Here is a 26,269-nt window from a genome sequence, read left to right on the forward strand (position 1 = left end):
GGCTCTGCCAGGGCCCCTGAAAGTCAAGTGAAAATCATCTTTGTGTTTCCCTTTTCTGCAAAGAGGGAGGAAAGATCAGTGGTGCTTATCCATTTGCCTTTCAAATGTTTTTTAACCAGACGTTTACTTTGTTTGCTTTCACCAACTGCTTTTGGGCTGAATACCATGAAAACCTGAGTCAGAAACTTGCAATTCTTTCCACTAAAAATATTTCAGATGTAATTGCTGAGAAGTGATAAATGGTTAGGATTTAGCTCTTTGGTAGAAAACCTCTGAATTTTGAAGTCACAGGAGACCCTGAATTCTTGATAGATGTAAACACGTTCTCCAGGGTGTTACAAAATTTACAGTTAAGATCCATTACCATATTAATTGTAAGAGAAAGACAGACAAGCTCTTTCCTCTGGGGAAGGGCAGGTGTGAATAAGCCCGTGATCCGGTTCAGTCTATGAACACGACGATCAGGGAACTAAGTCAGCAAAACTAGTTCTGTTAGCTGAGCCCAAACTCCTAAGTTTTAGGAAAAGAGTTAAAACAAACAAAAATACTTTGAGAGTTTCCTGGACACCTGGAAGATAAACAGGGTGGAAGGAGTAATGGAAAGAGGACCTCTGTGATCAGTAATATAGCTGGACCTTGCCAGCAATCTGGGAAATTTGGTTGATAAAGAAGTCAATTCTCAGGTCATGTTCAACACAGCAGCCTCAAGCCTGCTCTCCGTTTATTCTGGAAGCCTCAGCAGCTCTTCAGTCACTGCTTAAACTTAAAACCTCAACAGAGTGTTAGTCTTAAAAGCCAAAAAGCAATCCAAGACCCTCTCCCCGCCATTCCTCCTACCTGTAGGTTGTATCAACGCTTAGAGTAGCTGCAGCTAAATCCACGGGGGGTATCCAGGCAGGTAGTGTGTTCCCAGAGACCCACTTGGTCCATTCAAACAAGCCCGGCTCTATTCGGATTTTCAGGTTGTTCTCTTGTTGCATACCTGGAAAAAGGGATAAAGCAGACCAGATATCAGTGGAAGTAGCTAGGCAGGAAGGCAGCAAGGCTTTGCAGCTTTAATACTTCAGTTTGATTGTAAATTAGGGTTTTTTTTGTCTCCAAGTAGTCAGTTGATTAATACTGGCTATGAAAGATGAAGTATTTGATGTATGTACTTGGCATATGACATGCCAAAGAATGTAAACCTCTGGCTGGCAGTTACATGCAATACATTGAACTTCAGTGTGACTGTATTTTGGAACTGTTTTTCAACTGTTTCCAATGCCAGGGCATCTCATGCCCCTATCATTATCTCCATTCCCAGTTTCTGCAGTGAATTACTCTTACTGGGGGCAGCAAGTTTCTTGCTGGTAACAAGTGTGGAAGCATCAGGGGTGCACACAGCAACGAGCAGCTGCAGGAGCATGAGCAGGCATGGGTGCAGAGCATGCTGAGCTGGACACGTCTGCCCATCCTGAACGCACATCTGGCTTCTGGAGCGGGGGCAATAAACCCAACTCTGACCAGCAGCTGGTATTGCGGCCAGCACACCACCTGCCTAAGCACTTGTCACACCACGCCATTAAGAAAGGGCTCCTTACGGACAGTATTGCGCTAGTGTGAAGTATACTCTCGTGGAAATAACCCTCAACATGAATTATCACTGACTTGGGTCTCCCATGCCAGGCTTCCTGTAATCTGGTTAGCAGTGTTTTTCCTAGAAAGTAAAAAGAATGCAGCCCTTCCTGCTTGTTGGGTTCTTACCTTTCAGGATATTGTGTGCTGTCTGTACACACCGTAGGGATGGGGAGCTGTAGATGTAGTCTACAATGGTATTAGTTTCTAGCAAGGCTTCACCTGCAAGCAAGTTTCAACACCCGTGAATAAAACCAGGCAAATGGCATTGTAAGAGCAACAGCAGCTTGCAGGGTATCTGCCACCCAGCAAGGAGCTAAAGCAGCTTCCCAGCTGCACAGCTTGTGTTTTGGGAAATATGTGCACCCATCATATTTTTCGTGGTGTGATGTGCACAGCTGTGGAACCGGGATACATTTTTTTTGTGTGCGTTTCTCCATGTCCATCTAGGTACCTGACCACTGTGCAAAGAAATCACAGCAGCTTTTGCTCGGTTTCTGCTTCTCTTAGATTTAGCCAAAAAGCAAACGGTATGCTGAGAAAAATTGTAGAGAGCTTGAATTTAATTACACTTCATTTATAAGCCGTAAATCAGGATGATTCGACTTGACTCAAACCCAACTTAATTCAATTGGCTCGATTCTTCGCTAGTATAAATTACCATTTCATTACGCAGGTGGAAGATCACTGAAAATGAGATAAGAATCAACTCCACTATTAGGGTTATTAATATTCTTGCAATGCCTAAGGGAACTAAATGCAAACAGGAATCTGCTCAGCATTGCACAGACTTGTAGTAAAAAAAGAGTTATATTTTTGTTATATTTGGAGAGGCAGGACAAAGAAGTAGGAGCAAGAAGGAGTTATTAACCTCGGCTTCGTATGTTTAATGATGGCTGTAACCATGTCAAACCAATCTATAAATCTCTTGAGAGAAGAGGGGTAATTTAGAAGGAGCGGCACATCTAACAGCCGTCCGTCATGGGGAAGCTGCTCGTTTGCTTTAGTCATCAGAGGAATTATGGCTCCAGCAACCGTCAAGGTCGAGTCTGTGCCGCTGCAGCGGGGAGCGGGTGCCTGCAGATGGCTGGCATGCCGCAGCCGCGCTGGCAGGTTGATGGCGTCTGGGTCACGTATGCGGTTGTGCGCGCGGACCCATTTAATGATACCAGCAAAGCGTGCTGTGATTGCTCCCAGATTTGCCTTCTGTTATGTGCATATTGTGAACCCTGATGCCATGTGGCCGGGAGTCTGAGCATCCTGCTGTTGTACAGTGATTTATTTTTGTTTAAAAAGCAAGTATAATTTTAGCTGCCCTAGTTTGAATGTGACTAACATGAAGTACTCTAAAGGATTTGAATCTGAGAAAATACTAAGTACTGTTCTCAAGCTCATGTCTTTAAGGGGCTGGACTTCCCTAATCACAATGCTTCTTGACTACCAAATAATTTTCTCTCTATACACAAACCTTGACAGGGACAAGGATGGGGGGAGTGGAAGAATACCGGAAATTATCTGAACCATGGTTTTGCCACATAAACATAAAGCCAGACAGACTGATAAAAGTATATTTGTGTAGCAAATTGCAGGTCAAAAATTAAGATTGTAAAAGTCAAGGAAAAAGCATATTTTGCATGAGGTGACTGTCACACTGCTGTATTTCTCACTAACATTGGTAATGATGGCATCTTCCAATGTGGAAAGTGTAAAGTGCGGCAGCGAACGCTCTACAACCGCACTGCTGATGGTGCTGATTTCATACCATGTCCTAGATTTTGTGCTTTGTCTTTTCTTCAGCTGCAGTAGCTGAAGGAGACATGGTTCCCTTTGAAAGAGGGGGCTTGCTGAGCAAGGTGAAGGGACTTTGCAAAGGTTCTTGAAATGTCTAAATCTTGTTAGTTTAAGGCACCCGATTCATTTTTTTTCTGCCTTGCACTTTCTCTTTCTCTGGCTGGGTGTGTGGGAGGAAGATAGCAAAGCTTCCTGGGCAAGCTCTTGTCTGCTGAGGACAACTTACCAACAAGCCTCGCCTGCGTACAGCCCATCACGGTGATTGGCGCGTCTTTTTCATAATCCCTGAAACCGCCGCTTCTTTGAGGTAAGCTGTGAGGCATATTCAGGTTACTGCGCATATACCTTCCTGCGAGGGAAAAGTTAGAAGCACTTGCTGGAATTACTCGATCAGAGAGGCGGAGAGCATCATGCCTGTTTGTACTCTCTTTCACACACTTTGCAGGCACTGCCTGGACCTGGCTACTGAGCAGTTTTTCCCGTGTTAAACTTTCAGGAATCTGACAAAATTAAGTATCAGTTCAAATTCAGCAGAGAATTTACTGATGTTTTTAAAGTTATCTTTAGGACAGATCTAATGCCCCAAAGGAAAGTAATTTTGATCCCACAACAAATGAAACCTCAAATGTTACACTTTTACAGGAGGCTAAAATGTCAGAGCTCTGCAAACGTAATTTAGAAATGAGGTAGTTGTAAAATCATCCTTTTCCCAGTGATATTGACTACAAGATACTGGTATTTTTTGACTAGAAAAAATACTTTTTTGACAAATTTCTGATCAGCTCTAATGCCAACAGAGCCTGACGTTACAGTCTGTTAACTAGAGTCTGAAACTCGAGCATATTACTGGGTTGCAATCTCCAGCTTATACCCCAAAAGGCACTCTGAACTGTACCTACGGTGTTATTTTCATTTAGGACTTAAAGCCAACTGTGCAAAAGACTTTCCTGATGGTAGCAGATGTTTGCACTGGACAGTGAGTACTAACATCATTACTTCTTTTCCAAATTAAAATGCTCTTTGGCAATGTTGTTTTAATGTAATATTTCCTGCAATAGTTTCCCCAACATTGGACACTTTTAAGATTCAGCTGCCCAGGGTGCAGGGCCATCTTGTCTAGACCGTGCTTTGGCCAAGAAAGGTTGGTCCCAGATGATCCTTGAGGTCCCTCCCAACCTATTGATTCTATGATTAGCAAGTGTAGTATTTACTCCCTGGCTTGTGTTTCTGCTTCTGACTGCAGCCCTACCATCGCAGAGCTCTGCACCGAGGTGCTCTGCCACTTGGAACTGCTCAAAGCTATGTTTTTTGTTAGGAAACCACAGCTTCCATCTCAGCTTTGCCCCAGGCAGTTGCCACTCTCCTTCCTTCATCGAAACCTAGAACCTGAGAGACCCACGGGAGCCGACTCACCTTTGGCATCAAAACACTGAGACAACCAGTACTTCCCAAAAACGACATCCATCCTTTCCCCATGTCTGCAGACAAACAGGCAGCGTTTTTGAGGCCCTGGCTGGCTGGTTATTCTCAGGGGCTGCAAGAAAAATTACAGGATTTTTGACCTTCATCAAAGTGCAAGGGTTTTTCTGAGATCTGATTTACTAACAGGAGGCAGGACCAGGCACCTCTTGCTTTACCCTAGTGCAAATGCAGGTGCAGGAAACTCTTCTGAAGTTGGTAAATTTATGCTAAAGTCAGCAGAGGATGGGGCCCTGTTGCCCCATGCTAAGAGCAGGTTTGGGGACAGCGATGTCTTCTGCACCCATGGTTAGTTGTGCCATTCAAAAGCTTGTAGAGACCTTTAACTTCTAACTTCTGACAGACAGTAAAAGGAGACCAGAGGATGACTTGTCAGTGAAAAATCAGTTGGTGGAAACTTGCCACTAAAACTGTATGTGATTTATACACGTGTGTAGGTCCCTACCTGCATGTTCTGGCAGATGATAGTGAGTGGCCCTGCGTCCCCGGGTCCTTGGTCTTCCTGCTGTCTTCTTTCCAGAGCTCCATCAGTGAAGGCGTGAAGGGATGGGGAAGATGTAGTATTCAGAATTGAGTACGACCTGCCAAAAATAGAAAGATATTAGCTTTGGGAATGCTTTGGACTTTGTGCACTCAGGCTGCAGTAAGGACATTTCTGTAGTCTTCAGAAACTGACAATAATTACTGTTGTCACGTTATTACATTATTATTTGTATTTTAGTGCTGCCTAGAGAACACCTTGCTAGGTGATGTACACACATGAAGAGACAAATTCCATCTCAACAGGCTTTCTGTTTCCTTAGAAACAGTTTCACAAAACAACAGTTCCCAAACTTTGGTCTGCAAGGCTCTTGCAGCCCTCAAATATTCTAATGAAAATGCCAAGACCTTCCTCATAGCCACAGGATGCTCACTAACATCATCTGGGCACCAGCTGCACATTACTTACCATGGTCTTGTGAACCAAAGTTTGGAAATTAATGGCTACAGGGAGTTTTCACACACGTTTATACCATAAATTGTTGCTTCAGTAGAAAGCTGGAGCACAGCCCTGCCTCTCATGTTGGGCAGTTTTCAGGGTTCCTGCCCGCAAAACAGCTTGTATCCCCTGGTAGGGACATGGCACAATCAGTCCGAGTTGTTGTTTCTACATTTTTCAGCGCTGTCTATTCCATTTCCCATCTACAGTGGGAATTTATTCTCACCAGTGTTTCCTGTTAAGTGTGGTCAAAGGGATATAATAGATCCCATTCTCCCTCAAGGGGCTTATCTAATGATGGTCCCTCTGAGTAAAGCGCTCCTGTCCAGATGTTCAAGGACTTTGGCTGGGACCCTCAGGAATAAACTCTGAGAGGCAATTACAGAAGCCGCAGTCACCCTCTGCTGATTCGATTACATTGTATGGATGACGGTTGCTTAGTCATTAAAAAAAAAGGTCATCAGATAATATATACGATCATTTACTTTGACAGAAATAGTTGCCGTTGCTTGCACTTTTCAGTGCCTTAAATATGTCAGAAGTTGCTTCCTGACTAGCACCTAGTTAGAATAAAATCTCAGAGGGGTTTCATAGCTGTTAAAATAACACCAAATGCCTCTACCAATGGAACAAAAATAGGTCATCTGCATTTTTGCAAAGAACTGATCTTCTGCAAAATTACATGATTTGCACCAGTTTAAAGAAGACAAAAAAATACCTCAGTGTTGGTCCTGATGTTGGTCCCTTATCTGGTGGAATTAGGGTGCAAGGATGAGACTGAGGTACTGGCTTATTTGGTCAGGTGAGGATGCCATGCAGAGAAGCACTGGCAGACAAGGGGAGCGGGAGGTGGGAAGCAGCCGTGCCGGGGACAGAGCTGTGGATTCCCATCCAATGGTGTGAGGCAGCAGCTCTTATTCCTTCAGACCTGACCTTCTAGATTTACACATTCTTATAACTATATTTATTTTATTCATGGTGCGTTCCCAACAAGGGCTAGGCTCGCTCCAAGGAACCATTCCTCTCATTGCCCAAATGCAGGTAGAGCATCAGCAGTCAGGGCAGCAAATACATCTGAGTTAGGCATGGTACAACCCCGAGGTGCAACAGGGGTGATGGATCTTGAAGTGGAGTTACATGTAGACAGGAGAGCTTTGTGGATAAGCTGAAGGAAATATTACCAGGTGGGAAATCATGTCTAACCCTCCTCCTCAGAATATATGTGTGCAATATATTGCAGGCAGAAGTACGCTCGGACCACACTTCTAGCTGGCAGGGTAAGACCAACTCTGATCCAAGTGCGTTAGCATGTGCCAAGCCCAGGGCAGCTAAGCCCTGAGCAGGGCACATGAACAGACATTTATCACTGTATTAGGTGGTCAACTTGGAGTGCGGGTGCAGCTAGCACAGACAGATCCTCACTGACCCAAAAACTTGAACATCTCAATATAAGAAGAATCTGAACTTCTTAGCTAGGACCCAACTCTGTTGCTGTGCAAAGTGGATCTTGAGCCTGAGTGCTCTGTCTTTACTTCTGTATTGCAGCTTCTAGCCCTTAATCCTGTCTCAGCCCTTTCCTGCTTCACCCATATGACAGTCTTTTGAGGACACTGGCCTGGAGAATACTAAAGATTTGTTTGGTTACCCCTCTTCCCTTTACGTCCAGGAGCTGCTGCACAATTTCTGAGACTTTCTTTCTCTCTAAGCCCTTATGAAAAGGTCATGAATGCTTTACTAACTATTTATATATGCTAGGATTTGCTGTGAATGACGATGAAGCAAAGGCGTACTATCTTGCTGTGTCTGGAGGAGAGCCACCAGCCTGTCTTCAGTGGTATCTCCTTGATGTTGCTGGAAAACAGAAACCGCTGAAGCTATTTCAGCTTAGTCATCTTCTAAGCATAGGTCATTGTTTGGAAGCTTTTCCCAAAGGCTTGTGGTTCCTCTGCTTGGCAAACAGAGACTGAAGGCAGACAACATCATCTACTGTCTTCTGAATGATGTCTTGCCTTCACTGCTCTGTCAGTGATACTGCTGTCTCCCTGGAGGCAATGTTCTTCCAGTCAGGAAAGGCCTCTTGAAGAATGGAGATGCTGCAGCAGAGGATGGAGAAAGGGTCTCTGTCATGGCACAACAGCGCTGGTTGTCAGCTCTGTGTAGGAAAAGACTCCTCTGCCACATCACTCATCATGTTGAGGAGCGGGATCCCCAGGGAAAGTGAACCGGCTATTGTGGCAGAATGGGAGGAAGACAGAGTGGAAAAAAACCTACTGAGGCCCAAATATAGCTTGAAAAATTAGGGCTGCTTTTCCTCCCCCTGCTACTTGTGCCAAGTCTGATTTCTCAGGCTTATTAAAGGGGCAAGGAATACTTTTGGCATCTCACAGGGAGCTGAAATAGACTGGTGTGTAATATCTACAGTGCTTCTATCAATTTGGGGCAGAGGAGGTGACTATTTCTGGCTTCACTGGTATGGAAAAGCAGTGCAGGGAACTATCACAAGTTTTAGCTTTTGGATATTGCTGGGTCCATAGACACAAAGATTTCGACTTGGCAGCCCACTAATTTCAGGCACAAAAGGCAACTTATGTTATCTCTTGATGTTATTTTCCAATCTATAGCACTGATCAGAGATGGAATGTTTCTCCTCACTGTTACCAGCAGGTCCACTGCTTGGCAGGGGAAGAAATGATACAGGGATGTGCCATAGCCAGCAATGTAGTTTAGGTGTATGGAAAATCCTTGGGGTTTCCAGAAGAGAAGTGATAGTATTCCTATTTTTAGTAGACAAGGAAAGGATTCAGTCCTGGAGTCTCTCAAGACACAACCTGGTTTCACCGGCAGTAGCTCTGCCCTGAAGACAAAGCCTCCCCTATTAAATAGCTCATTGTCCTGGTTCTGCCTAGGATAGACAGTATTGGATTTAAATATCTAGCACCTTGCAGTCTCTCTTAATTACCTCTGTGAATGCATAGGGACTCCAGAAAACCTCCAAAGTTCATTAATTGCAACTGTCCGATATTTGTAACAATAATATACCACATAGATGGAGCCCGAAGTCATGGGGTAAATGAACTCAACAGACATTTTGGAGGGATGACACATAGACTAAGGGAATGATATCTGTATGTATGTATGTATATAATGTATATCAAAGATTAAAAAAAAAAGGTTATGATTAATTGGAAGGTGTAGTATCTGGGCATGATGTAGATGGTACGGAATAAGGGGTGGATAATGTCCTGGTTCTGGCTAGGATAGAGTTAACATTCACCTGAGCTGGGAGGGGAACTGGAGCTGGTGGCCCCTATGGCTGGGGGACACAGCTGGGATAGTTTACTAATTACCCAACAGCTGGGGTGAGTTTACCCAAATTAGCCAAGGAGCTGTTCCATCCCATGGGACATCAGGCTCAGTATATCAGTGAGGAGGGTGCTGGGGGGAGCCTCCTGTTACTCAGGAGGAAACTGGGCTTCAGGATTTGCTGTGAGCTATTGTACTATATTTGTTTTCTTCTGTTATTTCTCTTATTTTTTTTTTTCTTCACCTCAACTCACGAAATTTTCTGCCTTTTCTTTATCAGTTCTCCTCTCTGTCCCACTGGAGGCGGGGGGGGGAGGGGGTGGGTGAGAGACTGTAGCTTGGTCCTGAGCGGGGCTAAGCTATGACACTCATCAGGGTTGTCATCTTAGTGATGGCAGCCTGTTGTTCTGTGGCTGAGGTACAAACCTTACTATAGGGCAGGGACATCTTTCTGTTTTACGTTTGTACAGTGCTAGCCAGGGGGGTCAGTGTGCTGGGCAGAGCTCCATTTGGATATTAGCCATAAACCCCATGTCCTGCAAAGGCCACAATTCAGCTTCTGCCTCACTCGAGCAGTGCAACAGGGAAACCTTTTTTTTCAGGTGAAATGTGCTGGCAATCTAATTTTGCTGTATTAGAGATTCAATCAAATATCCTAGAATAGCATTTTGCCTGTCATATCTTTTGCGTGGTACAGCCAGGGTGCTGCAACCCAGAGTGAGCTGTATTTTCGTGATGATCTCAATAATGCATGATTTTCACTTGAAGAATACAGTCTCTTGCGTCTAGGAGGGAAAGCTCCATGGCTGTTATTCTTTCTTCCTCTGCAGGTATGAAACAGGACATGGCGGTATACACAGAGGCAGCACAAACCATCCCCAGGATCACAGCATCACTCGTTGGCAGCCTCTGTCTCAGCACTGTGAGCTGGGTCCCATCTCCTGCACCACGGCAGTTTTCCTGCAGTCCTGGTGAGTACTGCCATGCTTACTTTCACGTCTATAAAATTAAGGTATTTGTGTGCTGTTCTTATCTTACTACCATGATCCTACTGTGAATACCATGTCCCAGACAGCAGTGGGGCTTAAGTTGTCCTTAGCTTGCTCTGTTGTTCTGACCAAATGACATTCTGTAACCTAATACTCCCTGTGGAAAGCTGTTGTGTAAAATGAGACTGTTTCTGGGTATGTAATAATGTTTTTGATAAATGGTCTGTATTGCATGCTCCAATTCATGATTTATAGTCTTTAGTGGCAATCAGGAAAGGGGCATTTCCTTTCTTTGCTTGTCTGGAGGCAGAGGCGCTCAAGTTACAAAACATTTGGCATTCCTTTTAGTTGCTGCTGCAATAGTAGTTCTTTCTCATGTTAGTCCCTAGGCCTCAAAACCCTTCCAGGACTGTAAGAAAAAAATAAACAGAATCCACTAGAGAAGGCTGCTGCACTGTATGTAGACCTGAGACCATTCTGGCTGGCAAATTTTCAGGGAAGAAAGGATGCTTTTGTTGGATTGCAGATTGAGGGGTCTGGAGTAAGTGCTGTCTTCATTGACTTTGCCTATATGTCTTGATTTTCAGTTCTTTAAGTCCTGGTTACTGGAGGTCTTTTCTTTCCTCGTAATGAAAGACGAGTTGGAGTTTGATAGTGATAGACTCAGTACAGATAAGCTTGTTTTATTTGGCTAACATATGGATGAAAGCCCTTTACTAGTGGTGTTCATTTCTCAGAGGGTAGGCAAGAAAAGAAGAGATGGTTGTGACAAGAGGGGTAAATAAGTGATTTCTTGCTATGCTTGCCCTTGCCTGACAGAGTTCTGGGTTGGGGAGGAAACAGGGCTAACCCAGGGCTGGTTTACAGAAGGGCAGCAGTCGGTGGCAGTCACATCTGGAGGTCAGCCTGCATGCTATGATTGCCCTCTGCCTGCTCTCCATCTGTCATTCACCACGTTGCATATGTTAAGCCTGAGAACTCACAGGCAAAGGAAAAGACTGTTTGCCCTTTTTTTTCTCCTTTTGTTTCCTGCATTTTGCTTGATTTGAGGAGTTGGGTCAGTTCCTCTGGCTGTCCTGTACCGACACGGGTTATTGAATGCTTTCCCTTTCTGTACAGAGACCCTCCCCACAGGTCGTGTTTGCCCACTGAAATTTGAAATATGAATTGTCAGTGGTTTTGGTCTGTATCTCCATCCCTTCCCTGTGTAACTAACCTGCTCGCTGGTGTGACCATAACCAAACTTCTGTACTAGCACGGTGCTTAGCAGAGGGGTAGCAGGCAGGAGTAGGCCTCTCCCCTCTCCTTGTTGTCTTGTGCTTTACATACAAACTATTCCCTATGCTCCACATTTGTCAGAGGTGCTTGGGTGCTCAGAGATGCAGAGAAACTTGCAGGAGTGCCCAGACCCAGCCTCAAGCACTAGTTTTTTATTGCTGTTTAACTAATTCCCATCATAATCAAGAGGCATAAGGCATAACCCTATTCACAAGGTGAGATCTGCATTCTCACTGAAGACAGAGGCAAGCAGGCAACTAACCGCTTCTGAAAAAATCTCGTGAAGTATCTTAAGAAACACTGCTGATCCAAAGTCCTTTTCCATGGGAATTATACACAGCAGATCTCACTTCCCAAATGAATACTCACATCTAAACCTTCCTGATCCTAGTCCCACTACAGAGGTGTCTACACAGCAGTGGCTCTACAGCAGCCATCTGCTCCAGCTCCGTTAACCAGCAGCAGCCATCCAGTGAGTAATAGTTGCTGTAACATCTTAGCTAAATAAATCACATCGTCCTCTAATCCCATGCACAGGGATAGCATTGGCTTTTCCTTTGCTTATGAGACGACGGGGCTTTGTGTGCGAGTACGTTTCCCCAAGCGACCTCAGCAGCCGCGGGAGACTCTTCACTTACCCAGGTGAAATCCCAGCTGCTGAGCCCCCTTTTTACAGTGACAAAAACAACTGAGTGGCTTTACTTACCCATGAAACACCCAGGTCCCACATTCATCTGCCTTCGTGATGTAATTTTCAGGCAGTAGCCCAGAACAGCCAGTTGCAAGGGAAATGCCGTAAATCCAGCCCTCACTTGTGCTGGTTTGTTCCACTGGGGACATGAAAATAAAATCCCCTGGGACCAGCTCCAGTTCATCATCATTCTGAGGGGTGTAAGGATAGATCACTTGCAGAGTCTGGGGGAGAAACAGAAGCACAAATGAATGGAAGGATTGTTAATGGATGGGAACCTTTAGCAGGAGCACTCCCATACTGGACCTTTAACCTTAGCGAGGTGTGAACAGCTCTCCTTGTAATGCATCACTTTGTGCTTTATCCAGGAAAGCTCTACCTCCAGGGAATTCCTGCCACTTTCCACTCTTTGCTGATGGAAAGCTTTTATGGTGTTTACTCCTTCCCTCTGATTCCAGTCATGTCTTTGATAACCAGGAGGGAAAGGGGGGCAGATGATTTTTTTTTTTTTAGAGTGAGCAAAAACATAGCTGTGTACTGAAATCTCGGGGCCCTGTTAAAAATGGAGCCAAATTCTTATTGGGACCTGGAATGTGCACAGCTGTAGTGGTTAGTGACCACTTTTGGTTTACTTACTCATGCTTGCTGTGAAAGAGCAGTTCTCCTTGTTGCTGTTGCTTTTGAAGACAAGGCAGAGACACTGTCGAGGGGCTAACAGGTTTGACTCTGTAACACCCTGCTCTCAAAACTGTTCATGAGAATGCACAGGAAAAAAACAGAGGTGCTGACAAATACTGGGATGTGACCACACTGCTTTCTTTGTATTTCCTAACACGAACAGGATTAAGTTCAAAGGTGGGGGAAAGATCAGTGAACATAATTCCATAATCTTCTCTTCACTGGAGCATGAGGAACCCACACGTATTAAATGTCTATCAGTAAGTTTCCTCAGAAATGGCTACAGCAGTCCCCCATTTAAAAGGAGAACAAATGAGTTATTGTCCCTGGCCAAGCCTAACTTCTGCAATGGCATCACGCAAAGAAAAACCATATTCTGCTGAGGAGTTCTGATCTCCTGATGGTGTCAGCCCATTCGCTTGCTAATCCTCCTAGACTATTCGTGGTATCTTCAAAGGAAGATGGAAACTAGTCACTGTCACCTGATACCACAAGGCCAAAACTTTCACATGTGGCTGCCTGAAGTTAGATATGCAAAGACGTGAGCTGGTTTTCATCAGCAACTCCCTTTGCCATCAGTGATGGTGTTGACTACTTGCAGCTTCTAAAGGACAAGATGACTCTTTGGATAGGAAAGGAGGCTGTCACATATGGGAAGCGTGGCTTGGGCTGGGTTGGGTCAGAGTGCCATGCATGAGAGACTTCAGCTCTCCAGAAGCTTTGGCATCTGCTTACTTTGTGGTCACTTTTTCCCACTCCGATGTGAGTTTTGCGTGTCTGATTCTGGACAATGCACTTTGGTAGGATTAATCACCTCAACCTCAGGAGTCTAGTTCGCTGCCTGAGCAGGCACCTTTTGGAGGATCCCTCCTCCAGATGTTGATTCATTTTTTCACGAGATAGACATCTTAGGTCAGATGACTCACTCTCTGGAGGTGTAGGTTTCTCTGCACTGAGCCTCTGTGCAAAGGGAGCCGCAGACTGGCTCAGACTTAGAGCTCTAACTTGGGGATATTTACAGGGAGGTGAGATCAGTCTCACATGTGGTTTCTCTATGCCCAAGATCTCAATCTACAGAAATAATACATATTTTTTTTCTGTATATTGTGTTGGAAAACAACATTATTAAGAAAACTCTATTAAGCCGTCTAGATACTACAGTTACAGAATCCATTTGAGTAACTGAAGTATACAGGCCATGAGGGTAAACATTTCTTAGATTATGAAACTAAATGCTGTAATTAATAATGTCAAGCCTGTACAGAAGAAATAGACAGTAGTCAGGTTATGATACTGGCTTGGTTTTCGAGAGATCAGACCAGATTACACTGAGCTAACAGAGTCATTGTTAGAATTAATTAATCCAGCAGGACTTTGTTCCCACAAGAAGCCAGAAATGAGGTGGGTGAAATGGCAAGTCTAGACAGTATGAGTAAAACGCAAAAAAAAAAGAGCAAGATGGTCCATTTGTTAAGATGACTGGTGGGATGTGGGAGATCTTCGTTCTGGGTGTCCTTGTGGGACCTGAGGCAAATTCCTTAATGTCTATATAGTCTGTGCTGCGTATCCACGCAGCTCTGCAGGGCAAATAGGAGTCCTCATTCAGTTCATGAGCACTCTTGAGCTGCAAATGCAGCTAAAGCAGCCTGCAGCTCTGCTAGGTCCTTTTTTTAACTGAAACAAGCTCCAAAAATTTACCTCATGATTAACAAAGCGTATATCTCTGGAGAATATCGCAGCAACCCAGTCGCAGCCCAGCTTGACATCGATGTTCTGTGCTAACTTCTCCAGCGTGGGCAGGTGGCTGGTCTGGAAGTGATAGGCCAGCGTCACGTGGAGCTGTTTCTTGTGGGGCTCCACGTGAACATCTGCAATGAGAAGACGTCAGTTAACAAATGACTTGAGATTAGTAGCTTTTTGAAGGTGTAAGAGTGTCTGTCACCTCTGAACAGGAGCTGAAAGCAGAACTTTTAATGATAGCTTAAGTGGAATAAATTGTAGGCCAGTTTCTGAAAAGGCTTTGGGGAAGTCAAATGTGAGTTCTCTATATACGTTGCATCTTGGATCAAATTACCAGAGATTTGTGGTCTGATTCAGTCCTGAGTCACACTAGCATGGTAGACAAGGCATCCTTGCCAAACTGCCAAAACTCATTTGCATTCAGAAAACAATAGGTTTCTGGATGGTGTGATAACAGTTATTGTAATTTTGAACCCACTGGGTCTTCTGCCAAAAAAGACCCTTTTCCAGAAAAGGGGTGGCCTTTCTTTCACTAGCAGCCGAGAAACTCTCCAAAATAAGCAAGTTTAAAAAGCATAATTTTTACTCTCCCTTCTCTATTCCCTCTCCTACAGTAGCAAATACAAATTCATGGAATTTACAGGTTCGTGTGAGTTGATTAGATCTTTTCCCTGGACATTAGTTGGATTACCAGTTTGCCCACTGAGGGTGAAGTATTCCAAAACTGTGCCAACATAAATTGGTGAGATAATGAATCAAAATGATCCTACAGAAAAAGAACCTGCATTAGGTAAAGATTCCAGGAAGCAGAAGGGTGAAAGTATGTGAAATACCGGGACTTTTCCAATACATGTGGAAATCATAGGATACATTGTTTGCATATTATTTATTCTTGCTTATTCAACCAAAAATTGCAATTAAATTTGACTGATTATTCAGCCAAAATTGCAGCTATTCAGAGACTTGGCTCCAAGTGCCAGGCAGGGGTAGCTTTGCAAGCTCATGCATCTTTTTTTTTTTTCCAATCAGCAAGAAAAAATATGCTCTGGATCTCTGAAAAAGCCCCAGAGACTTTAATGTGATAACCTGACCAAGCTGTGGACTGCAATGCAGCAATCAGCTTCCCCTAAGAAAGCACCAATTTGGACTGAATTGCAGCAGTTGCAGGGGCAGAAGCTTGCTGGAAGCCATTACTGCTTCCTTCTTCTGGGACAGTGTTTTGGGGGTAAGACTTGCCCCTTCTGACTGTGTTGGTTTGGAGGGCATGTCTACACCGTGCAGGGGAGCACTTGTACCATTCTCATATAGCTGCAGCAGTCCTTGGACCCGCCTAATGTCTGCCTACCAAAATGGGCATTTGTAAAGATTTGTAAAGATGTCCTCCCTCTTCTAAAGGAAAAAGTTCTAGGTTCACTGTCAAGTGAAAGCAATGCATTTCAGAGGTGTGATGAACCTACGACACACCTGTATCTCTTCCTCTGAACCAGGGGCAGAGACTAATAGCTGTTCTGGATGGCATTAAGGGGTGCCTGTCTAGCACTGAAAGACTCCAGGGACTCAGAAGTTGCTGTATCTTGATGCACTTGAACTCCAGGATGAGCCTGTGATAATGAAGGACTAAACTGGTGGTGTTGTGACTAGTCCAGGCCGAGCACTGCAGTGATGGAGGGTGGGAGGATTAGTCAGGGAGCTGTTATAGTGCTCCGATGCTGTTCTGACTTCCAAGTTTGGAGGTAATCAGAGGACACTCAGAGAGCCCATTCAGCACCGGAGACCATCAGAGCATGGGATGCTCTGGTTATCTCCCCCTTCCTGGCTCCTGATGGGTTCCTCCCTCCAGAAGCAGAGGACCAGGCAACAGGAGCCAGCCATGTCAGCAGTGAGATAGGGCTATTTGATAAGGTTCCCTTGTAGGTTGCCAGAGTACTTGAGGTCTTCTCACAGCACTTCTCTTCTGTTTGTATCTCAGAGATGCAGTGAAAAAGCCTTTACATGGCTGAGGAAAGTTTTGTGGCAGTGGCTTGAGGTAGTGAGTGGAGCAGGAAATGCTCAGCCTTGCAGCAGAGCATCTATATGAAAGGTTAAGGAACCACCAAATGTCAACTTCCCTTTCAGGAGATAACACTTGAGACTAAGTGTGAGGCGATCTTTCAACAGAAAAAGCACTGAAACCCAAAGAACCTGATGGGGTATTCCTCTCAGGCTCTTAGCCTTCAAGCCACTTTTAAAAATAAATTCTTGGCTTAATGAGCTTCGTTTCTCCATGCCATCAAAACTTTGGCTTCTGAAAATGTCCAAGCTTTGACCAAGCCGTAAGCTCTTTCTAGCTGCTGGCATAGTTACTCACCTGCTTTAGAAGCAGCCTCTGCAGCGAAGTCTGCAGCAAACTTTTTGAGTACCTCAGCACTTTCTTCCTTGACAAAAAGCCCAATGAAGTTTGAGGAGGTGTAGAGCTCCAAAGGCAGAGGGGCGGGGAATTTGCATTTCCACCGCATCACAGTGGCCTGCAGAGCTTCAGTGAGAGCATCGACCTTGCTGTCCTCACACTGCCAAAGGAAATGGGACAAGCATTGCTCAGGTGGAGAATTGCTCCTTACGCCTCTGCTTAGCTCTGTAGTGCACTCAGTAGAGAAAGGAAAAGCTCGGGTGGGTGGGCCTGAATGGTCTACCTTTGCTATAATGCAGTGAGAAAAAGCACAGGGTCACAGAAAAAGGTATGTTTAGAAATCATCTGCTCCTTCCTTGCCCTCAAAGCAGGATTAGCTATCCCCAAGTAACTTTCCTAACCTCACCCCCCACATACGCTGTCTATTCTCATGTTAACAATCACTTGAGATCATAAGAACTTGTTTGGTTTTTTTTTTTTTTGGCTGCTGCTCTTCCCTGAAAACAACATGCTTGAACAATTACCTCCTCAACAAGCCCAGGCATCAGACCATTTTGGTAACAACCCCCAGCTCCTGAACTCAAACCCTTCTGCAGTGACTGAATGAGGCGTGTAAGGTCTCCAGCTTGAGCCTGGCAAGGGCTGCTCATGAATGCATGCATAAAGGCAACGGAAAGAGGAGCTCTGGTTTACCATAAAGAACTGGCAAAGGGTGATATGTGGGAAGATGTTGTGAGCTTTGTTCTTCCCACAGATCTGCTTTGACTGCTGCCAGAACTCAGACAGCTTTTGAGCCAGGGGGCCAGTGGGGCGCAGGTAGAGAACGTACTCCCGAGGCAGGGTGTCATCAAGGAATGGGTCACCCACATGGGAGAACAGCCTGAGAGGAGAAAGAACTGTTAGACTGACAGATAAAGACATACATTTTTTTTTTTCAGCAAAATCAGCTTCCCCTGTCCTCACTCCATTTCGCTCTCCCTTTATGGAAAAAATCAGCTCCAGCAGGTCAGGCGGAGAGGTGCGCTGTCGTAAAATTGCAGCCCATTACCACTACGAAGTAATACAGAAAATTGGTTTTCAGTTTCAGACTGAGGCTCTGAAGATCTAACCTGGGTCATTGCTGCTGCCTTTCTGACTTTCGGTGTACAAAACACAGGGAGGAGCGCACTAGAAATTACTCAACTCTTTGAAAAGGCAGCTTTCAGTGTTCTGTTTAGGTGCTAGGGTGGATGGAGAGAGTAGTGGTTCCTTTCTCTCACCTTTTTTTGCTGTTAGTCAAGATCACAAATTCTCCCAGACAAGGCTTATTTACAGCAATTAAATAATGGCTCAATAATATTGCTAGTGTTTTTCAGATAATGCCTCTGTTTAAAAATTCCACGTTCTAACGGCTAAAATCTTAGATGTTAAATTCATGAATTTCTTTTACTCTATTTAACATTTATTACTTCATACCAACCAGTCACATGCTGCTTGAACGCTTCTTCCACCTGTTGATGCCAGTGCTTTTTGTCTGAAGAGAGAACAAAATAAAAAGAATATTTCAGTGATGCTACATTATATGGCTATAGTCACATCTATTGCTTGAACCTTGGGTCCTTACTGGGGAGGGGCTGTAATGGTGTGTTTAGAAACCTGCACAATACACGTTCCAGGCTGATTCCCTCAGCCCTGGGGCTTTCTTTTGGATATGCGGTCAAATGGCCATACACAGTTTGAGGGGCAAAGTCACGCAACCTGCTCAAAGTATGAGGTATGGACCTCTGGGTTCTCCCTGCTTGGGCTGGTGCTTTTCTGGACGGTGATGCACCAGCTATTGGCATTTAATGACCTCTTTGGTCATTTGCACAGCATGAAAAATCGAAAGGTTTGGGTCTGGAAGGGCAAGCATTGCAATAGCACTGAGGACAAGAAAAATTCAACTGCCACCAGGGGGCAAAACCCAGAGATTTTTCAGGTTACAATAACCTGGCAAAATTTCCTCGCTCCCCTCAGTCCTTGCTACCTTCAAAGTGCTCTTTTGCTTATCTCCCCTCAGGATCCCTATAAATCCCTTTTCACTCCAACTAGGAAGACTCAAGTCTTCTGTTCAGCAAGTTTTCCTGTTGCAGAACAAACCAGCACAGTGCCGTTTAACTCGTAGGCATATACCAGTGTTTTCCAAATGCTCATCATCAGCACTGAAATGCAGCTATGGATCAGCTCAGCTTTGTATCACTGAAGACTGCCAAAAAGAGGAATTCACCCAGAATCCAAATAGCATAAATATTTAGCAAAAAATGATGACCAAAGCATAGAGATGTTGGGGTCATGAGGCAGAAGTCAGGCCCTCAGTTGGGTGTCAGGAGGCAAATTTCCCGTGAATAGGTGATTTTGGAGCTTCTTACTTAAGGGAAGAAGTGCAGTACTGCTCTCAAACAAGTGCTGCAGGTGTAGTAGGAAGGAGGTAAAAATAAATGGGGTGCTAATTTAATCTAATTAACCAGCACACACTCAGCACACATGTGTGCAAAGTAGTGTGAGTGTAGGTGAAACAAAAAAAAAAGGAGGGTCTGAAGAGCAAGAAGCCTTTGCAGAAGGTGACAGTGGGGTTTCCAGGCAGTCATTCCCTGAAGCCGGGGAAGGGATCCTACAGATGGGCAGTGCCAGAAAAGGGTCTACATCCTACAGCCCCACCACGCTGTACTGGTAGACAGAGGTGTCTTTCTCACTGCTAGACAACAGGGAATGCCTTCAGGCACCAGCACCGAAGGTGAAACCCTGGTGGGTGCCATTCGGCATGTGAAGCATGCGCAGGGACACAGCCCAGGGACTGACAAAGGTGACAGCCGGTTGTATTCTTCTGTTGTTAATTTGGCTGAAGCAGCTGCCTTCCTTCTGCTCTGTGGGTTATATGCTGTGTCTCAGAGCTGCCCACTGTTAGCGACAGAAAATCGGAGTGAGGACAAGAAAACTCCTAGTTTAGACTGGCCGACCTCAAGCTGCAACCTAATCTCACTAAATATGGTATGTTACAGCTTGATAAAAGTGCAAAAGACTTGCTGACATCTTTAAGCTAGAGGGAATGTGTCTGACCCACGGGACAAGATCAATGTACTATGCACCCTGTGCTAAGTGCTGCTGGTTGGTTACAGGAAGCAGGTCCAAGTGAGGGAAAAGGGTCACGACTCCAGGGTCCAACCCGTGGCTCCAGGATTAGGGCAGCTGGGACTGCCCAGCATTTCTTGTTTCTGCCCGTAGTGCTGTGTAGGATGTTTACTGTGCTTTCTGTCTGCAGCGATGACTTTCGAAATCACTGATAACCATGTGGGAATATGCAACGTTACCCACCACCTTGTAGACATGTGTTGTTGACTCAGCTGTGTTTCAACTCTGTCCTTGGCTTCCCCACCCCTTGAATATACGTATTTTTGTTCATTTTGAGAGTAAGAGGAAGGCAGAAAGATAATGCTGCAAAAATGGGCTGTGTTGCAAATGTGTGATTATGAAAATACTTCCTCCTGAAGCGTTTTGCTGCCCTTATCTGCCAGCATTCATTTGAGATCAGCAGGGTGCTGGTCCAAGCACCTGCCTTCTGGAAGGATGCGTCTCACGTGGTCAACATCATAGTTTGGTCTGTTTTGTCTTGCTGACCTGTTCCCTAATCCGGCTCAGATGTGCTATGCAAAACTGCCACTGCTTTGCTTTGAAAAGTAGTTCAGACAAGAGCAAAGAGCTCTCCCCTTGCACAGGCTGGGAAACTTTCAGGGAGGCTATTCCTTGAGCAGAGCAATGGCCAGCTGTGGATTCTTCCTACCCTGGTTTCATCATCCATTTCTGTGACATCGCCTTTGTTTATGGTCTTTAAAACAGGACTAAAATGTGACTCTCCTAAGCATACATCTTGCAACTGAAGTGTGTCTGTCTGTGTTGCATCCAAGGCAGTGAATTAAAACCGCCCTCCCAGTAAAGCTCTGGCTTTGAAATGAGCAGTTTCTCCTGTTGGAAAGCGAGGGCAGACAAGCTGGCTCTCGCTCGTTATTTACTCTCTCCAGACCCCAAAGCACATCTCTGAAGGAGTCATGCACAATCTAGCAGGACAGACGGTTCTGCCACCCACCCTTGTTGACTGTTTGCTTAATGAATTGATGTTTCCTTGGAACAAATAGCACAATAGAGCTCTGCTGGAATTGACTGCAGCTCCTTCTCCGCTGTTTTTGTGCTCCCGGGATGCCAAAGGGCGTTAGAAAGCATTAAGCTGGGCCCCACACACGCTTGCTCATGTGTGATTTCAAAAGGTGCCTATCTCTTCCATGGGGACAATAAACTCCCTTTTCAATTTATTTTTCAGTGCAAGGAGGAAACACTGCATAAAGAAAACAAAAGCCAAAGTATATTTTTATCACAGGACCTGGAGCTGAGAGACTTTTTAAAATTTAGTGCTGGGAATGGTAATGATGACTGATAGCCACTGGTTAGTCGCAAAACAGGGCATGCGCTGCATCCCTCCCATATACCCCTCTCTGTAGCCACTAGCCAGAACCTGAACAGGACCCATCCTCTGGGTGCTCCAGCTCCCAGGCCCTGTCACCATCAACTTTTTAAAAGTTCAGTACTCAGTCACAGCTGTGTTTGGCCACTTACAAAAGTGGCCTCATTTTCACAACTGCTGAGTGCAGTGGGAGCTGGAAGATGTACTCTGCTCCTGAGAAAATCAGGTCTCTTAATTAGGTGACTAGCTATGGCTTAGATGCTCAGATTTACTCATGCTGGGTAGCATGTTGGCTGCAGTAGTGTAGCTAGCAGTAAGAAGTGGTTTTGTGATGCAGATGCACCAGAAAAGAAAAAAAAAAAAAGCCAGAAAATAACTTATTTTTCAGAATCTACCAAACCGGCATTGCACAGTAACCATGCAAAGATTGCAGCTGGATTCGGATAGGAGGTGGAAAGCTTTGTGCAGCATTACTAGTCCCCTGAGCCATCCAATTCCTTCATCTCCTAACGTCTGCTGCCTCTGAGATGAAGTACAGAGAACTGGATTTAACAATTCACACGTACAAGCAATTTTGAACAGAGAACAAGGGAAATGCTCTGTCCAGTTGCAGCTCTGGAGATGGAGGATTTAGGGAAGGGGAAAGAAGATCCTAACAGTAGTGTCTTCCAAAAGCACTGCAGGTATTTTAGCCACTACAAAGTATCAGGGTTTTTTTTGTTGTTGTTGTTTTTTTTTTTTTTTTTTTGGATTCTTCAACTTCACCGGCCTCACTGTGGCACTCTTCAATGTTAAGTCACAACGAAAGTCTTCCTCTGCTCAGTGACTGGTTAAACAGTATCACAATATTGCTAGGAAGCGTCTCAGCTCCACAGTTGACTCCTAGCCTGAAACATTACAGCAGAGCTGGAATTGCTGCCCTGGAACACATATTAACGGGTACGTGGTGCCCATTTTAACCCCAGCCCGCTTAATAGGAGAGTATACAACTCTGCCTGCCACAGACCTTAACTCATTACTGTTGGAGGATTTTTGGCTTCCTGCAATTTCAGAGTAGGAAAAAAGGCAACAGGGGAAAATCAATTCAGCTAGGAAATATATATCAATAAACATAAAGTATAATGGCAAAATCCCATTTACTTCAGAGGAAATGACTGTAATGGGGAATGATGCATTAACCATAAGGAGAACCTTCAGTCTCAGAAGCACCACACAGAAATCCTTCCTCTGTAAGTGCTCAGCTTTCTTATTCTAGTCCAGTTTAGAAAAGGAGGGTGTGTATGGCTGCCAATGGTGTCGTAGTGTGCGTGGTAGTGAATTGCCGCGCAGGAAAGTGAATGCAAACAGCACAAGAGCAAGGGACGGCAGTGAACTATTTTGAGATAGTTCTTTATCTGCACCTGCGTTGTATTTTATCCCTAAAAAGGTATGCAAACTTTGAGGTGTTGATGGCCACAGCGGAGATCGGCTGACGTGCAAGGCATTGTGCTGGGGAGGGGAAGGTGAGTGTGTTTGTGCATCATGGCCATGCAGGGTCCCCAGCCTCCATCGCGGCCAGGCTGGGCTGCGAGGGCTGAGACATTCAAGTCCTCCGCGCTGGCCCTTCAGGCATGTACAGAGCAGAGACTGCTGCTGGCAACCTCCTCTCCTCCTCACGCGTTCAAATACACCAAGGCTGAGTCACACAGCTGGTTTGAACCCTCAGGTCCAGCCAGCCTGTTTGTTCTCCAGAAGCAACGTCTAATTCATATAAAGTTGGCCCCTCTGGCTGCTGCTTAGGACTGAATTACCTCGTTTCCAACGGCTCTCCCTTTACTATAATAAGCAGATTCAAACCCTGCCATCGGCAGAGGTGACCTCTGTTTGTAAGAGGGAGCTCGCTCTGCTGCGTGTTGCTGCTCACAGAGGCAGCAGAAAATGCTAGCAGCAGCCTCTACCTCAGATCCACCTACGAGTTGTCTGCCTACGGAGGCACCGAGGGATTTGTGAATGAGCAATGGAAGGATGGAGGCAGCCTGTAAAAGAAAGGGAATGACTAAATCTTCCCTTTCATTATGTGCCTTGAGCCTAGACAAACTTCTTATCCATGAACAAAACCCCTCAGAGGGATGAATTCATCATTTCAAGTAGCTCTGAATCTTTGGCCCATAAAATATTTAGCTGTGTAAATAACAACTTTTTTTTTTTTTGGAAACGGCATTAAACATGATGGAAGTACTTGGCTCCCCTCATCATTAGGTTCAGTTCAAAGGACTGCCTGGCATGATAAGATAGGAATTATGGATCATAATTTATGCCAAATGAGTTTGAAAGAGGAATGCTGTCAAACAGAACGTTTTTCATAGGATTATAAAATGGGCACCTTTATTTTTGCTTGTGTGTGTTTAAAATATATATATATATGTAAACATATGTTCAAATAGGTATATGTATCTTTGTTAAGCTTGACTTTTTCAGTCTATGTTGGTTGATGGTAAAAGAATAGAAAACAAAATGCTAGCTGGCTTGAGGGAATGACAAAAATTAGGCCTTTTCTAGATGCAGCTGCAGTTGTTTGGAGCACTCCTGTCAGTCCAGGTACAGGTCAGAAGCCTAACAGTTAACTCCTTGCTTTGCTTACATGTCCAACTCAATCGTGGTGTGGGACATCCTGAACTCAAACCCTGCTGTATGGCAATATGTACAGGGAAGCAGTTATACATGCTTTGCAAACAGTAAAATTCCTGGCTTTGTGTGTGTGTGTTTGTTTCCAAATTGCCCATCAAGTGACCTTTACAGATTCTTTACTTTTTGCAATTTTCATCAATTGTTTATACTATTAACAGTAGAATAGTGGAAATGTGTCTATTTTAGGCTTTCAATAAACAATTGCACATTGAAGAACAGTTTTGCTAGTCAAATTTTTGTCCGGCTAATGACTTGATCATTTGATGTAGGGAAAGATACCCAAATTCCAAATAACTGACCCTGTGTCTCAGGGATTGCTTAGTTGCTCTACACACAAAAATGGCTACAGTGAGGTGTTCTCTCCAAATGGTTTCTGATGTGGGTTATTCAAATGTGTTCCTCTGAATTCTCAATATGCAGAATTCAGTTGGTCACCAAAAATCATATGATACCGTTTCTGTTCTTATTTGGGTGACCTTACTTCTATAAATAGGGACAGGATAGGAAGATATCACTGGGGATCAAGTTCCTGTTTAGGGCAGGGGGTTGGGTAGGTTCCTTTTCTGCCTTTTGTTACGGGGGAAAAAAAAAAGCAACAAGAAAACCTGGATGTTTTTGCAAGACAGAAACCACTCTAACATAACTGCACGGCAGAAGAATTACTTTTCCTTCCCTTCACTGAGCTTTGGCTTCAAGCATTACCCTAGCTTATCCTTCTGTTGCTTTCTGCACATGATGGAGGACATAAAGTCCTCCTCACGTTTATTGAGTGACTCTAATTGCAGCCACATCCTCCACAAAACGCAAGTTCATTGCTATACGCCAAGATTCCCTTAGGAATATGCGGTTCGGTACAACATCCCCAATTTAGGTCAGTGAACGCTATAAGCCAATCGTGGCTATGTAAAGACCCAGGTCTTGCCTGAAATACAGGAACTTTCAGAGGAGTACGGGGAACTGCTTGACTGCACGGTGGCTACAGAGGCTGCAAGATTTCAAACTGTGCTATATCCTGTAGGTCATGTAAATATTTATAGAAGGTGCCTGAAAGCACGATAGGGGCTCGGTAGTTCTCTTACTCCTCCTTCCCGAGGGGTGGCTGCGTGCTCCCAGCTATTGAATACCAAGCTCTGGTAATAGGAGAGAGAAATAGGAAACACCATCAGAAATAAGTTTGGGAAACATGCTGCTATGTATTTCTAGTTTCCATAATTTAAAATGTTCATTTTTTTCAGGGGATAGTCCAGCTGGCAAACTGCAGCCTGGCCACATGATGATGATTACAATTATTTTTAAGTACAGAGAGTGAGGGCTTGGGCGTGTGTCTCTGGTTTACGGGTGTATTTTTTGAAGTTATGTAAGATTTTTGAAGGCAGATTTTTTTTTCCCCTCTTCTTTAGCACATGTGCATTAAGTCATTCCCCTAATCCTCTGCTTAGCCGGCTTGTTAAAGCAAAAGAAGAGGGAAGTACAGGCTCATAAAAAGTGTCCAGGATAAAGACAGGAATGTAGCAGCCATTTAACATTTTTAGAGATACACAGTTTAAAAAGGAAACAGGATATTATTTTCTTTAGAACAATAACAGTACAGCTTTTTATGAGGCCCAGGCTTAGATGTCAAAATCCTGAGCTTGCAGTTGCCAGCCACTCCACCAAGTCCCCATGCGATGGCAGAGAAACGAGGCACAGGTATTTTGGCTGATTTGAGTTGGTCACACAAAATTCTTCTGTCCTTTTATTCTCCCCTTCAGCTTCAAGTGCAAAAACTTGTCATCAGTTTTGCTTACAATCATATTGGTTTTCCTTTTAGTTTCTGGTTTGGATTACATTTGTTGCCTGGCTTCCTAGTTCACTTCCTTAAGCTTCTCTCCCTTTATGAGAATCTAGAAATGCACTGCTGCTCAGATGAAGAGCAGCAGGCTCTGAAAATAACGGGAGTGCTGAAGTTGGAGATGTAAGAAATGTCTCACAATTCCCTAACAAAACCATAAAAGTCAGCAGCACCTCAGCTGGCTGATTCAGAAAGGTTCAAAATTTTGATGCACAGCAATCACTGGAAAAGGGTGGCAGGGTTCAGGAAGACTGGTAATAACCGCTGCAGAGGTCTGAATATTAGCAAAATCATCAAATATAGATAATACAAACTCAAATAGAAGGTGGTTATAACTGGAGCACACTCAGCAGAGGCTCTTTCCCTTCAAAT

The 26,269-nt window shown here is 44.5% G+C and overlaps 1 protein-coding gene across 2 annotated transcripts in view; it reads right to left on the reverse strand.

The window, feature by feature from the left end:
* Positions 1 to 26,269, reverse strand: part of UBASH3B (ubiquitin associated and SH3 domain containing B) — a 74,644-nt gene that overhangs the window by 9,006 nt on the left and 39,369 nt on the right. Inside the window, exons 2-11 of one of the 2 annotated variants that reach the window (XM_086766191.1) lie at positions 18,388 to 18,441; positions 17,622 to 17,808; positions 16,890 to 17,088; positions 14,501 to 14,670; positions 12,140 to 12,348; positions 5,330 to 5,465; positions 4,819 to 4,939; positions 3,632 to 3,754; positions 1,744 to 1,836; positions 838 to 982 (exon numbers count right to left, since the gene is read on the reverse strand). In XM_086766191.1, coding sequence (XP_086622317.1) covers positions 838 to 982; positions 1,744 to 1,836; positions 3,632 to 3,754; positions 4,819 to 4,939; positions 5,330 to 5,465; positions 12,140 to 12,348; positions 14,501 to 14,670; positions 16,890 to 17,088; positions 17,622 to 17,808; positions 18,388 to 18,441 — 1,437 coding nt within the window. The remainder of the gene's footprint in view (positions 1 to 837; positions 983 to 1,743; positions 1,837 to 3,631; positions 3,755 to 4,818; positions 4,940 to 5,329; positions 5,466 to 12,139; positions 12,349 to 14,500; positions 14,671 to 16,889; positions 17,089 to 17,621; positions 17,809 to 18,387; positions 18,442 to 26,269) is intronic. The other variant, XM_086766192.1, reaches the window with a different exon arrangement.

This window comes from Chlamydotis macqueenii, chromosome 24 (assembly GCF_036417535.1).
Source record: "Chlamydotis macqueenii isolate bChlMac1 chromosome 24, bChlMac1.mat, whole genome shotgun sequence".
NCBI classification, from domain to species: domain Eukaryota; kingdom Metazoa; phylum Chordata; class Aves; order Otidiformes; family Otididae; genus Chlamydotis; species Chlamydotis macqueenii.